Raw genomic sequence first — 15,505 nt, forward strand, 5'->3', positions numbered from 1 at the left:
AAAAGTGTTTTGTTCAGGTTCGAAAACCAATTGTCTGCGAACAACATTTAAAGGTGAAGTGGAGCAGCTCTAGTGCCGTTCGCTTCCTCTTTTCCTGCGTGAACATGAACAAGCCGTCTCTTTGTGTCCCTTTCTCTCAGGATGGCTCTGGCGTGATGTTTGCAGGCTGTTATGCTGATGTATTCAGTACGGACACACTGATGGAGTAAGTCTTCACGTTTTGCATTTCATTAACACTCACATCAATATTCATCATGTTTAAAAGCCCTAAAGACAGTCCTTGATGTTCTGTGCTTTTAGAGAAGCGTTCAGACGCCTATAAATCAGCCAATATTCGGCCATATTAACAATATCAGCATTGGCGGATTAAAAAAAAAGAGTTGGTATCAGCCAAAATTTACTCTGCGTCCATAAAAACTGAAATTACACTGGCTACCTTTTCTCCAGTATTCTCAGTTTTAATATTCAGACCTTTTACTGAGATGCCAAATTAAGCTCAAATTGATTGACGCGATATTGATGAGCAGTGGTGATGATAATTCTGTTTAACAGGCAGTGCTAATGTCATTTTGCTGAAACGCACTTCCTCAGGACATTGTTGGACATCTTAAAGTCATTTTAAAGCCCATCACATCTTCTGGCGTCTCTCTGTGAGGCAGTGTTTAGTGAGTTGAAGCTAGTTAAGGCTAAAAATAGCATCTTTGGCTCCTCCTACCTCATTCATTATTGTCCCTCCCACTGCAGCCGATATGTAGATTTATTGAAGGTGGGTGTGGCCAAAAGGTGGAGCCTTAGTGCAATTGAATCATGAGAAACAAGTTTATTTTAGAAAAAGAAGGTGAAATAATAGAGTTGTCAGACATCCTCATTTTGACGTACAGTTTTATTCACACTGTGTCACAGCGAAGTACGCATTTTTCGGACACAGGGGAGATGTGCCTTTATCAAAACACTCTGACGTCTCGTCTGTGATGGTTTTGGTTCTGTTAGTGCGTATGTGAGCTGTCCTCAGAGGCAGATAGACTTGACAAACCACCATCAGCATCAATAATCTGTGATTTAAAAACATCCTCGTCGCTTGCTCGCCCGGTGTGTGCGAGAAAGAGGGCAATGTTTCTTCTCCACATTTGAGAGCTGAGTTCTGGGGGGTGGGGGGATTTTTAACGAATGCAGTAACGAATAATATTACAGTCTAGTTTCACAGACACAGATTAGGCCTTAGTTGAATTAGGGCATTTAAGTAGCTTTAATAAACGTGCCTTTAAAACATTACTGGCGTGCATCTTGAGACAAAACAATGGCCCTGACCTATTTTAAGATATCTTAGTGCAAGTCGCTTTCAGTTAAAATTTTAGTCCGAGATTAGGCTTAAGCCTGGTCTGTAAAACCAGGGGAGTAAATGTTTATTTCATGGGAAAATGCACATTTGTAAACTGGATAATATTTAGAGCTTTGAAGCGCTGGAATTAGTGTGAATCACTTGAAAGTCCTTGAAAAGTGCTTGAATTTCTCTCTCAAAAGGTTGTACCAACCCTGAAATGAATAGTGTAAAAACATTAGACTATTTCTGCCTCTACAATACCATGGTTTACAGTTAGCGGTGCTACGTTAAATCCACCGTGAATGTTGGTGATTTGTGGATTGAAAAGCATTCTATGACTTGTTTTTTCATGGCACAATGTTTCTCCTGGTTTTGCATTGTTCGGGTCCATTTTGAAAGAAAATAATATCAGGGATATCTTTTTAGTACAATAAACTATTTGTTTTTTTCTGTGCCATGTTTTAAGTATGGGCCAATATCTTAAGTATAGGCCTATTTTCTAGTTTACACTACCGTTCAAAAGGTTGGGGTTGGTATGATTTTTAAAATGTTTCTGCAAGAAGTCTCTTCTAATCACCAAGGCTGCATTTATTTGATCAAAAATATTGTGAAATATTATTACAATTTTAAAATAAGTTGTAATATATTGAAAAATGTAATATATTCCTGTGATCAAAGATGAACTGTAACAATACCCTGGTTACAATTAGCGTTGCTAGTTGCTGCCATTCAAATGCTTGTTACGGATGCGAAAAACGCAGAAAATTGAACCCGATCCAACATTTTTTATGACGGACGAAAATTTGTGAGGTTGTATTTATTTTTTAAAGGGGGGGTGAAACACTCAGTTTCAGTCAATCTCATGTTAGTCTTGAGTACCTATAGAGTAGTATTGCATCCTTCATATCTCCAAAAAGTCTTTAGTTTTATTATATTTATAAAAGAAAGATAGGCTGTACCGAGTCTTTACGGAAAAAACCGAGCGGCTGGAGGCGTGCCCTGTGGGCGGAGCTAAAGCTGTGCTTACGTGCCGATAGCTAACAACACTCAGACGTTTGAAGCAGTTTTACTCACCGCCTGCGGTTTCAACGCACGACCGTGAACCTTTCTCGTTGGGACTGCTCCATCCTTAAGCATTAGACGATCTGCAAATCCGGCGTCGAACTGCGCCTTGTTTATAAAACAATCATCGTCGAAATGCAGGGAACAAACAAGAACACTTGCACAACTCCGTTGATGCTCTGGAAAAACAAACTCCATCCACTGGTCCCTTAACGCTGGGTTCTTTGAGAATCTGTGCAGGGTTGTCTTGCCCTGGCAACCAAAAACCCACTTCTTTGGTGACATTGACTTCCCTAAAGCCGAGCACAGCGCTTTGATGGGCGTACTGCTTTCGCTCTCTCGCTCTGGTCTATGGGTGCGCGCACGCCCTTCCGGGAGAAGTGCCCTTTTAGGACCCGTATAAGGAAATTCCGCCCCATCTGACGTCACACACGCCCATACTAGAAAAAAACTTTCCGAAACTTGTGACAAACCGGAAGGAGTATTTTTGCCACAGAAATACTCCTTCAAACGTACAATTAAATTTTTGAAACTTTGTCCATGTTTAGCATGGGAATCCAACTCTTTAACAGTGTAAAAAACTCAGTATGCATGAAATAGCATTTCACCCCCCCTTTAACGTGCGAAAATTTCGGACTCAGTGTGCGAGGACCTTTACTGTGTCGTGCTGGGGTGCGTTCCCCGTACAACAACGTAACTCGTCGCTGAACTACCAAAGCACGATGCATCTTTGAAGAAATCAACTAGCTAGTCATGACTGTTTCCCAAAACCGTACTGTCACAAATTTGTCGTTCAACCACGTTGGTTAATGATGTCACACAGGTTATGGATTAATAACTTCTTTTAATGAATCCGTTTGCTGGAATTTTTTTTAATTTTTTTTTTTTTTGCTATAAATTGCAGACACGAGGACCAATTCTCCGTTTCCTCTCAGTGATTTTGCTTTATTTCCAGATTCAATCATAAGCTTGCACATGCGCACTCTTCAAAAACGGCGCTTTAAATCTCTTGAGAGGAGTAAATGACATCTGTATATAAGATAGGGCTGCACGATTATGACAAAAATCATAATTGTCGATTATTCCCTTGAAATTGTAATTGCGATTTATTAACTACGATTGTCATAATTTACATTGAAGCGGGTACGACATCACTTCCTGTCAGCCACCATAACTTCTGTTGGTTGCAATTCGCAAACTCACCACTAGATGCCGCTAAAAATTACACACTGCACCTTTAAAATAAGCTATAGAAAGAAAAACAAAAACACATCTTAAACGTACAGTATGGAATTTTTCGGCGCTAGGGGTCGCTAACCTCTTTACAATAACAAAGGCGTAGTTTGATGACGCAACATTTGCTAAGAATTATGGATCTTGTCGTCAACGTCAAGCAGACCGATCTAATAATGTTTATGGATGAGTGAATACATTGATGTTTTTATCATGACTGTGATATGAAGCAGGTCGGGATTACTAAGAGACAGCTATCAGCTCCACACGCGACGCGAGTCCCGCGGATATAAAAGGAATATGGACATTTCATTCTACCGAACTACACGCGAGTGCAGAATTACTACTCACAGGTCAGTTTATTAGACAAATTAAACTTGTGAGGTAACGCAGCGCTGTTTCACTTGGTCTAACATTACACTATCACACTAAACTGCATTTGAATGTGTTGAAATGTATGTGTTATTGTCTGTATGAGACTAGCAGTAAGCTAGATCAACATTAGAATAACATACAGATCATATTCTAACATTTTATCATTGTTGAACTATATAACATTGATTAGTTTTATGTAATTGTGCTCACCTGTTTAATAAAGTACATGTAGGAGCGGTCGAAGTCTCGGACGTGGAGCTCTCGTTTATATACCGTCTATGGGAGCTCTCGGCATCTCGAAAACACCGCGCTGTAGGGATGGCTCGATACCACAATTTTGGTTTCGGTACGGTACCAGAACCTAATACCTCGGTATCGATACTAAATCGATACCACAGGTGACAAATAACCAGCCTCAAAATTTAAGTGAATTGAAACAGTTTTATTAAAAAACACTGCTTGAAACTCTGCTGCACCGAATGTGCAAACAAAAAATTATCAAAATGAAAAAATAAATAAAATTAATAAATAAAAAACAGTCAGGGAACTTACAACAATAAGTTCAATTTTGATTTAAAAAAAAAAGAAAAAAAAGAAAAGGACACCTGAAATGATACAATTAAAATAGGTTAATATCTATTATCTATAATAATTGATTAATATAGAATAATAATAGAATAATGAAATGAAATGTAAACCATTAGCTGTCATGCATCAAGAGAATTATCAACATTTATAGCATTTATTCATCTTGGTTTGATTACTGTTTGGTTTGGGTTCATATTAGTTTAATGCATAAAGTAATGTTAACATGCTAAACATGTATTAGTATATTTAAATAATAATTACGGATTGATCTATTCTAGATTAATAAATGCTATAATACTGTCAGGTCAGGTTACCTAATGAATGTTGACAAATGTAGCTTAAATGTAAAGTGTTACTCTAACATTCATATTAGTAATATCCATATTACTACTATTACTCTCTCTCAGCTGATTCCTCAGTCGGTCGCCACAGCAGCAGTGATAGATATGCCTTTCATTTTACTATCACCAATACTAAAATTAATATCACTTATCTCTTTATTCATTCAAATTCAATTAATATATGATTGTTTGAAAGGGCAAAAAAATTATGAGAACTAAACTTCATTGGTTCTAGCGTGTCATGAAAGCACATTTGAGCTTTCGTGTTTACCGTGTCATATTTAATTGATAAGCTCTATGTGCGCTGTGAATAAAAGTCTAAATGAAATCAGTTGAATGATGGACTCACGTGTCGATCTCTGAACTCTTTGAACAAGTCAGGATGATCAAGTGACAAGTGGTCAACGTTAGCCAGATTTGATATGTTGCCTCCCGTGGCAAATTTAAAGCAGCGTTTGTACAGTGGTGCATTGAGGTCTGTTGCTTCACCTTTCTCATTACTTTTGTAGGCAAAGTAATGCCATATTTCACTCCTATTGCTCTCTTTATTTATTAATTTCGGGCGTGTAGAATGAGCTTCATCTGTTTGATCCATCGTGTTCCTCCGTTGTCACCGTTTGCCGGTTTTGCGTGACCCGCGTCAGTTTGGGTAGCGCACTGCCGCCTAGCGGTGAACTTCGAAACAGCAGCGCATCAAATACCGAAGTGAGCAAAATTATGATATTGTACCGTTTGAAATATAATATATACCGGTATTTTTGCAGTACCGGTATACCGCGCATCCCTACCGCGCTGATATTGATTCTCGGTTTAGTTCTCCTTTTTTATCCAAAGTCTGCTTGCCATGGTCCATAATGTTTGAACGAAACAACAACAGCGTGCAAATAGACATTGCGAACTACACAGTTGTCCACGTCTGTCGCCTTGGTTACTATTAGAGGGCTCTGGTTGCTATGGCAGTACGAGCGGAAACCAGGGAGAACGCGGATATGACGACATTGACGGCGACAAAACGGAAATAAAGAAACGGGACGTGTCTTCGAATTAAATTACAAATTTCTCCTGGTTTGAAAGTTGTTGGAAACAGTCAGGATAATGTAAGTACACAACAAAAAATAAAATATAACATAGATATAGTGATTTTTGCTATTTTTAAAGCAAAAAAGTTACATATTGTGCCTTTAAGCACACAGAATAATGTATGTGAACTTTTTTTTGTTGTAATTGCGCCTTTAAATGATTACATAATTGTGGCATTCATAATTGTAATCCCTAATATAAGATATTATTATAATATTAAAAGATATAGATTTTTCCGAATCTCAGCTTGCTTGTTTTTCTCAAGATAAGGATTTATTACATGTCATGCAAACAAGAAATGATGCTTCTAATAACAGGGCGAGAGCTGTCGTTCCAACCACACAACTTTGCAATGCTGTTTGCGAATGTTTGTTGGAACAATGGTTTTAGGAAACACTGACTCGTTGATCTACACTGATGACGACGGAACTAGCGACCCTAGTTGGCTGGATGCTCAGACAGGCATAGTATCAAATGAAATATCATTTTCATCATGCGCAGAGTTGAATGTTTGATATTAGAGTGTCAGGAAACACATGATTAGAGCAGTGTAAAAAATATGACTTAACACAGCTGTGACCTGAAGCTGTATTGATTGGAGAAGTCAGGTTATGACGCATACTTGCTATTTTTGATGTTTCTCCCAAAGGCAGTGGATATCATGATCATCATCTCCATTGTTGTTACTAGCACGGTTTTTTTCAACCCTAGATGTATGATACGCTCAGAGCCCTTGTCCGTGATGTTCACATATACCCGTTTTGTGTGCTAATGCACACTGGAAAGCATGAATCCAAATCTTCACCAAACCCACCAAATATTCACAATATTATGAAATATTTTTACAATATTTTTTTTTCCTATCGTCACCCTTTTCCATGCAATTTTAAAGAAAATGGCACAGATTTTTTTTGTAAATCATATGTTGGGAGTGAAATGAGGGCGAGTACTGTAAATAATAAAGAGAATTTTAAACTATCTGTTCAAATGACACTATTAACGAAAAACAGGTCCAAACATTTGTTTAATATGTAAGATTCTTGCAATTAAAACCATGCAGACTTAAAAGTCCAAAATGCTTTAAGAAACGAGAAGTGTGGGTGTGTGTTTGATTGCGTTTGCTTTGATAGCTCATGGTTGATTTGGCTCCCATGACATTCTGTTACATCCATTCCCTCCATGTTCAGCTTCTAGCAGGAGAGAAAAACCGCAGACGGCAGCATAAGCAGGATTCTGGACCAAGTTACATGCTAGGACACAATTAATTCTCACTGAGAGCGGCGGACACAGTCCTGTAAATCTGCCATGAATGTGCAATATATTTCGGAGAGCTGCACCCCGTTTTGCTTGCAGCAGGCGAAAAAATGTGCCAGTCTGATGCTAGCCGTTGTCCTTTTTTAAATATTTTTTTTTATTGTGTATTTTACTTGGTATATTAATTCTGTTTCAGTATCTGGCCAGCACATTAAAAGAGGAAACCAGTGGATGTAGTGAAGCAAACAAAAGACGAGCGATGCTCTCCCATCTCTGCCTGTATTGATTTTGTGAACTCCACTCTCTGAAGTGCAGCCCAAGCTGCTGTCTTTATCAAAGAATGATTCTCTCACACACACACACACACACACACACACACACACACACACACACACACACACACACATACACACACACACACACAAATGGATATGAAATCACTGATTCTAGCTGGTGTTGCCTTCTCACTCTGATACCTTTTTCATTTTTAGTCATTAATTTTTTCCCCTCCTCTCCTCTAGATGATATTTATTCTTTCAGAGCGCTCGGCACGCATTTGAGAGAGAGAGAGAGAGAGAGAGAGAGAGAGGGAGGTGAGAGGGAGAGGGAGAGATGCAGGATGGTGATGATGTTGCCGCAGCACTGATGATGCTCTGGGGAGAATGCTGAAAGACACAGTAAACTCACACGCGCCTGTCTCTGGGAGAGACCCTGCGCCCGCAGCGCTGCTCTTAAAGGAAGTTATAAGCATTGCTATTTTCAGTGTGAGAGCGAGCGAGGCTCAGGCGGGCACGCGACTGCTGCTGCTGCTCCGCGTTCGCCGATGTTCAGTGGGGAATTGTGGGGATGTGAGAGGAAAGGAGAATGAGTGAATGAATTACTCCAGTAAAGAACAGCTCGTGGAAGAACATCAGAACGCGGACGCACACGCATGCGAGGGACAGAATGGCAAGTTTCGGGAAACTTACGGATTACTTTAACCGTCGGCGTTCCAGAGATGAGCTCATGACTCGGAGGGATGCCCGTCGCAGCGGCAGTTACTGTTGCACGGTCGCCGAGGCCAGGTACTCCTAAAACTGCGGGATTTGAGAGTGTGCATTCTAGGAATTTTGGGTGTGTGTCCTGCCTGAGATTTCCAGACTTTTATTTTGAAAACAGCTGGTATATTTTCTTAATACTCTAATAATGCTGACATGTGAATTTCATGTGGCATTGCCTTTAAAAGAGACGAGCAAATTGATGAATCACCTGTAAATATAGCGGATAAAATCTTTAATGATGTTTTTGTATATTTTGGTTAACAGTACTTGATGGGTGTAGTGGTTCCTGGAGTGGTTCGAGTGCAGTCAGTTTACCTGGACGTCTGGTCAGTGGGAGGAGGACAGAACAGGGCGGGTTGAGAGAAATGAGCAGCCAATGAGATGAGAGAATCTAGAACAGACGGGGAACTGTGATTGGCAGGGATTGAACTGAATCATCAGGATGTTTTATTCATGAACCTTTGAAAAGGTGTGCTTATACATCAAATCTCTGAATGCAGTCTAGTGACTTTATTGCTCAGGTGTTTTGTTTTATTCTAGCTCAGGATATGTTGCATCTGATTTTATTTAAAAATTCCCTTGGAGAATTAAACAAATGAGTCGGTACAGTAAGAGTATAGATTAGAACTATAAAATGAATGTGCAGCAGCTCAGATAGTCTCTGTGTCTTGGCAAATTTGAGACATCGTTGATCTCTTAAGAAACTCTAGAAGAGACGCATGTGAGATTAACTGGGTCTTTTTCTCAGGAGAAACCTCTGAGAAGCAGGAGACATCATTTACTCACTCTCATATCATTTCAAATCTAATCATTTTCTGTTTTTGAACACATAACGAGTCATTCTGGATGTACTAATCAGTTCTTGTTCTTGAATTTTCAGTCAGTTTTATTTATATACTATTTACTTTTATTTATATATTTTCAGTTAGTAGTTTTGTCATATGCTTTTAAATGTGTTATTAGGTTTTTTTATATTTCTGATTAGCTTTATTTTTATTTAAGTTTTAGTCATTTTAGTTCTTCAACTTAAACTTAGTCATTACATTATTACGTTTTTATCTAATATTCATATTTTATTTTATTTAAGCTTTATTTCAATTTGACTTTTTTTTATAGTTTTATTTAACAATAACAACCTTAGTTATGTTTCCATTCAAAGTTGCTAATTTAACTTATGCTCAAAATAAAGCAGCTTTTCCATCCAATGTGTTCAAGAGAACAAAATCGTCACTTCCTGGGAAATTGGCACATAATATCTGCAATAAAAATGGAAGTCGCTGCAGTCGGTGACGCCACTGTGGCTCTTTATTCCTCCGTCATAAATGACAGACGAAACGTAATAAACGCTGTCATGATCTCTTGCGCTCGGATGCTGGGGTTTGGGAACACAATCATGTGAGACGCTTCTGAGAGGGAATTAAACCAACTCATTCTGATGGCTCTGGCACTTCAGAACGACCAAACCAACATCTGAGATGCTGTGCGCTGATTGGACTAATCAGCGGACCAATCAGGTTTTTGTTGCGCATCAAGGGATTTATTCGGTAAATGTGTTTTTTTTTTATCTTAGTTTTTGCGCATGTCTTTTTAATCGGATAAAAGAAATGTATCCGCCTCAATTGAAATGCATGATTTCTAAAAATGCTAGTGTTTTATTTTATTTTATGCAGTTTCCCAAAATGCGCATAAAAATAGGTGGATGGAAACAGTTCAATCATTGTAAAGTCTGTACTTCTGTAAGAACATATTTCTGAGTAAAACATGATATTAAATTGTAGGTCAGGGCTTGGTTTTATCCACTGAACTGATTAAAGCCAGGTGTTTGCTGGGGTTGGGGAAAAATGATGTCAGAGGCAGAGCAAGTTATTAAGTTTTGATAAAATAAAAATTTTTTTTAAAGAAAAATGGAATAAGATCAGGAACATGTATTAAAAAAATTCAATGATTTCTTAAGATTTCATGTTGTTCTGCTCTAGTTCTTAAATCTAATTTTTTTATTGCAGGCCTCCAAAACTTATTAGTGAATATTAATAAACTAAATTCTCTTTATTACCCTACATTTAATTTGTCCACAATGTGATCTAGATTATACATTTTACAAAATAATTTGTCACATTGGTCATAATTAAAGGGGTTTTTGTAACAAACTTTATGATAATGTTTTGCTTTGCCATTGCTTTATAAAATAAATAGTTTATCTTGGAAAGATTAATGATGGGAAAACCATATGAAGCCTTTAATATTTGATCAATAGTGGAAGTTTATTTATTGGCATAGACCTCGATTAAATGCTCTGCAGCTGCTCTTCACATCTGTGCTTCAGCTTTCCTTCTTTTCTCCGTTTCTGTAGTTTTTTGGGATGTTTTGTTGTGTGATTTATTGTATGTTGTTTTTCTAAAATGCAGAACATATTTTTTGCACTGTTGCTTTGATTTACTTGGGTGTTTTGGATCGTAAGCTCGTTGCATAACCCAGCGCCTGTTCACATCACAGACAGACGCCGTCACATTCTGCTGTAGAATTTCCTGAAGCCGTTTGGAATTCACTGGTCCGTCGTTGCCAGACGTTCACACACGAATGCGGCCAAATCTCCACACGCTGATACACTCCATCCTGCATGCTTGAAGAGTAATGTTTTCAACATTACTATAACCTTTCAGATAGACCGATACAGGCTAGTTCATCTAATGCATGCAAACTTTACATGTTTCAGCTGTTTGAGATCATTTTAATCAATTTTAGTCCATACATTTGATACGGTTGTACTAATTATTAAACCATAATAATAAATACACGTAAATAAACGCACTTCTTTGAACTCGCAGGAGAAAATCACATGTTAAACATAAAGTTCAAATACACAACCACATGCATAGTGCAGTTATACAGTGTAAAAAAATGATACAATGCAAAACATTGATTGTTCGTTCTTTTATTGTGGAGATTATTTCAGAAAATCATGTATTTTAATGAATGGGACTGTGATTGATTTATTGATCTGTTGGTTATGATTGCTTGTTTGTATTCCAGGTTGTTGGAGCGACGGCTGCAAAGGCCTCTGTTGGCCAAATCCAGAACATTACCCAGCATCCCCCAGTCCCCTGCTGCCATCCGTGTGCAGCAATCTGAGAACGTTTGTGAACGACAACGCCGCCCACGTGTTCCTTCCAGCCCCGGTGGTCTCGAAGCATGTACGCTGCCCCCTGCAGGTATTGTGTGTGTGTGTGTGTGTGTGTGTTTGTTTATGTTTATTTGAACCGCACACCCGTGTTATCAAAACATATTTTAATAGACTCTTGGTTTTGATGATTCTGCTGTGAACTACATGAAAAGATGTTCTGGTGACAACCAAAAAAAACCCCTGAATCTCATGAAAACATGTCCAGCTCACATTTCACCTCGAAATCAAAAGGAGAAATAAGAGAAATTATATATTTATGTTGCATGAAGGACAATATTTTTTCAATATTTTTAACTTTTTAAGCAGTTTCGTTTTTAATAATTTTAATAATTCTTGCGTTGATTTTGTTTTAATTATAATCTGCATATTAAAAGTACACTGTATAACATATGGCCCTCCAGTTATTAAAAAACAATAATGCATAGATTTAGCTAAGGAACATTGTTTTGGTTGTGCATGACTGCGGATGAATATGGTTTGCAGCACCTGTGTTTAGATGGAAAGGACCTCAAGCTGACTACAGCTGAAGACGTGATTGTAGCTCTACACATTAATAGACAGTATTTCCTTGATGATAAATTCCAGCGCAGCTCTACAGCAACCAACAAAATGACCTTTCTCAATCAATAATGCTTTACAATGAACTCTGTTAGAGAGCTACATATGACAATTTATCTGTTCAGTAAAATACCTTACTGACCTGTTGAGTGATAAACACGTTCACAACATTTCTAATCTCTCTCCACCTCTGAAAAGCCAAGCCAATGTTGATTCTTGTTTTATTACGGACAGTACGTTTAGCGGCTCCATGTTCAACCTTTCAACCTATGACACGCATGAAAGTAGCCGGAGCAACTTTTCTCTGTTTGCGGATATGACGAGACATGGGCGAGTGACGCGTGTATGCATTTCCCATGAAAACTATACCCTCGGGTCTAAAATATAAACACGTATAATAGGCTTACCATAGTAAATCAGTGTAAGACAATTCAAGTTTTGGAGGAGGGATTGAAGATGCATTATTAACTCATTATTTAAATGTAGTTAATTGTAACAAAAAAAAGTTGCATAGTGTCCCTGTACTATTTAAATAATATAGCATTTTTTACATTACAATAATGTTTTTTTGTTGTTTTCTCATTACAGTAATGAGATTTAATGAGCTAAAAACATCCTAAAAATGTTGCAGTGCAGAAACACTTCTTGGTACAAATAATAGGCTCCATTTTCTTCATGCAAATTGTAATTTGGATTTTTTTCTTTTGATTTCAGGACAAAATATGTGTTGTTAGACTCACCCTCATATTCTGAATATTTGTTCTTTTTCAGCATTTGAACGAGCAAATGACTGAAAACATCGATTTGATAGAATTGGCAGTATAGTTGTGAATGGACGACGTTTCATTCGGTGGCTGGAACGAGAATCTTCCACATGGCACATTCCATTCACAACATGTGTGAGCTTTGCGCCATGTGCGATTGTTCAGCGCGTTCAGCCGTCTGCGCGCTCTCGATATTTACTTCTGCCTGCACTGCTCAGCCAAATCCCCCCCTTCGCTCTCTTTCTCACGCTTTTCTCCTCAATTCTCACAGCTGCGCTGCTCTTGTGTTAAGCTTCTGTGAAGGATTTTTTCACTGTCTCTCAAATGTAAAACCTAAAGTCTTTGGCTTCCTCCCCATTCTAGTTGCTTAGCAACTGCCGTCGACAACAGCGGAGCGTCGTGGCTGTTTAACACACACATACACTCCGAATCCCAGCCGTCACCCTCAGTGTGTTTGACGTGCTCATTATGCTGGGATCATGCCAAATGAGGGCCGTAATGTCTCATAGCAACTCTGACCCAGATTTGACTGACTCAACTGTAATAAACATGAATAACTCTGTTCCAGCGGTCTGACAGCTCCCTTATGTCCTCATCAGAGAGTCTGCGGATCTAGCCGCGAGGCAGGGGCTGCCTGGGAATAACCACCAGCCAAATAAAGTTAAATCTGGCGTGTGTGATATTTCACTGACGTGTGATCAGTATCGCACTCATCTGTCTGTCCTCAGGCGAGATGTGGCGGCTGGAAGATGAGAACGAGAGGGACGTCGCTCCGGGTGCCGTTGACCTGCGTCCGCGCTCTCAGTCGCCGTTCTCACATTTCCGGCGCCGGGCGGCGTATCTGAGGAAGAGCATGTCTGCGGATGATCACCTGGGGGATTCGGAGTTTGAGTCCGCCCAGCCGGAGGGGAGGAGCTTAGTCGATCCTAAAGTCAAACTGAAGAGGAAGTTTGTAAGTACTTGTGTCCAAACTTGCTTTATTCTAAACTGAGTTCACCCCAAAAAATGCGTTCGGTCATTATTAACTCCGAACCTGTATGTGTTTATTAATTACCATGGAACCAAAATGTTTTTATTTTTTCTGGTGAAATGCATACAAGATGCTAAATTTGAAATTAAATGCAAACGCAAATGAGACTTAAGTTTAATTAGGTCTGTTCCTCACGCGAAGCTACACTGCTGTTTTTGACAGAATTCTCTTCTGCTCACCAAGGCTGCGTTTATTTAAAAAATACAGTAAAAATGGTAATATTGCAAAATATTATTACTGTTTTCTATGTGAATAAATAGTAAAGTGTAATTTATATCCTGTGATCAAAGCTGAATTTTCAGCATCATTACTCCAGTCTTCAGTGTCACATGATCCTTCAGAAATCATTCTAATATGATGATTTGCTGTGTGTATATATGTATATAAACACTTTTCTATATATATTATACTTTTATTCAGCAAGGATGCATTAAATTGATCAAAAGTGGCATTTAAAGACATTTATAAGGTTTATAATTAAAAAACATGCTGTTCTTTTGAACTTTTTATTCAGCAAAGAATCCTAAAAAAAAGTAGCTCAGTTTCCACAAAAAAACACTATAATAGGGACCATTATTAATAATTGAGCACTAATAATAATAATTGAGCAGCAAATCATCATATTAGAATGATTTCTAAAGGATCATGTGACACTGAAGACTGGAGTAAAGATGCTGAAAATTCAGCTTTGATCACAGGAATAAATTACACTTTAAAATATATTCACACAGAATACACATATTTTAAATTGTAATAACATTTCACAATATTACTGTATTTTTGAGCAAATAAATACAGCCTTGGTGAGCAGAAGAGACTAGACAAACTTTTGACGGAAGTGTATGTAAAGTAAATGGACAGAATTTTAATTTTCATGTAATTGAAGTCATGCACACAAGAAGGTTTTGTATGAATATTTAATGTGGTGTGTATAATAGCGTGAAAGTCGAGCCCTCATTACCTGCCCGCATCGTGTAATAGAGGCTCAGGTGTTCGAATGCAACCTGGCTTGTGGAGAGGCGAACACAAAACCAAACTGTGTATGAGTGTCACTGTTTCACAGGATGGGCTCTGCTTTGCACCTAATGGGTCGTCTCTGTTTAGGGGTAAGACATCTATGTGCGTGGTTGACTTCTTTTTAAGTTATCGTCAGAACAACTAGACCTGTTGGCAGTTTTAGGGATAAGAAATGTTTCATAGCAATATTTTGAACGCAGCCCTTCAATAAGTCAAATGATAAATAAATAAATAGGCTAGGTATAAGCTAAATTGCACAAGACCATCTTAGTCCTCACAAAAAATGGTGGCGGACAGGCTTTGTATAAAATAGCAGGAATGTTGCTCACAGCAGGCAATTTGAAGTCAGACAGTAATTGCTTTGAAATTTATTGTTGAATTTGTTATAAAAGCACTTTAATGTTTGTACCGCGGGGCTTTAAATGGGGTGAATTTAGCGATGCAGCTTCTCTGAGATGGTCAGACTGTCTGAAACTTGTGTATCTAAATTTTCACCCATTTTTAAAGGGTTAGTTCGCCCTAAAATGAAAGTTAAGTCATCATTTTACTCACTCTGCTGTTGTTTTTATGCATCAAGCTTTAAAAAAGACACAAAATGATCCACACGTGAGCTAATAGAGTGTCCTGACTCGAGCACAGAAGACCAACGGCCAAGGTCAGG

At 38.3% G+C, this 15,505-nt stretch overlaps 1 protein-coding gene and 1 gene segment (V, D, J or C); one reads left to right on the forward strand and one right to left on the reverse strand.

Moving 5' to 3' along the window:
- Nucleotides 1-15,505, reverse strand: part of LOC311284461 (Ig kappa chain V-III region MOPC 63-like) — a 945,935-nt gene that overhangs the window by 342,561 nt on the left and 587,869 nt on the right.
- The window catches only part of ankfn1b (ankyrin repeat and fibronectin type III domain containing 1b), an 84,996-nt gene that overhangs the window by 4,446 nt on the left and 65,045 nt on the right, over nucleotides 1-15,505 (forward strand). For 2 of the 4 annotated variants that reach the window (XM_084398462.1, XM_084398461.1), the window contains exons 2-4: nucleotides 141-205; nucleotides 11,325-11,503; nucleotides 13,526-13,749. In XM_084398462.1, the coding sequence (XP_084254588.1) occupies nucleotides 156-205; nucleotides 11,325-11,503; nucleotides 13,526-13,749 (453 nt within the window). In that variant the 5' untranslated portion in view covers nucleotides 141-155. Of the gene's footprint in view, nucleotides 1-140; nucleotides 206-7,865; nucleotides 8,319-10,819; nucleotides 10,923-11,324; nucleotides 11,504-13,525; nucleotides 13,750-15,505 lie in introns of those variants that run through there. The other 2 variants (XM_084398460.1, XM_084398463.1) reach the window with 2 other exon arrangements.

This window comes from Rutilus rutilus (assembly GCF_951802725.1).
Source record: "Rutilus rutilus genome assembly, chromosome: 24".
Lineage (NCBI taxonomy): Eukaryota > Metazoa > Chordata > Actinopteri > Cypriniformes > Leuciscidae > Rutilus > Rutilus rutilus.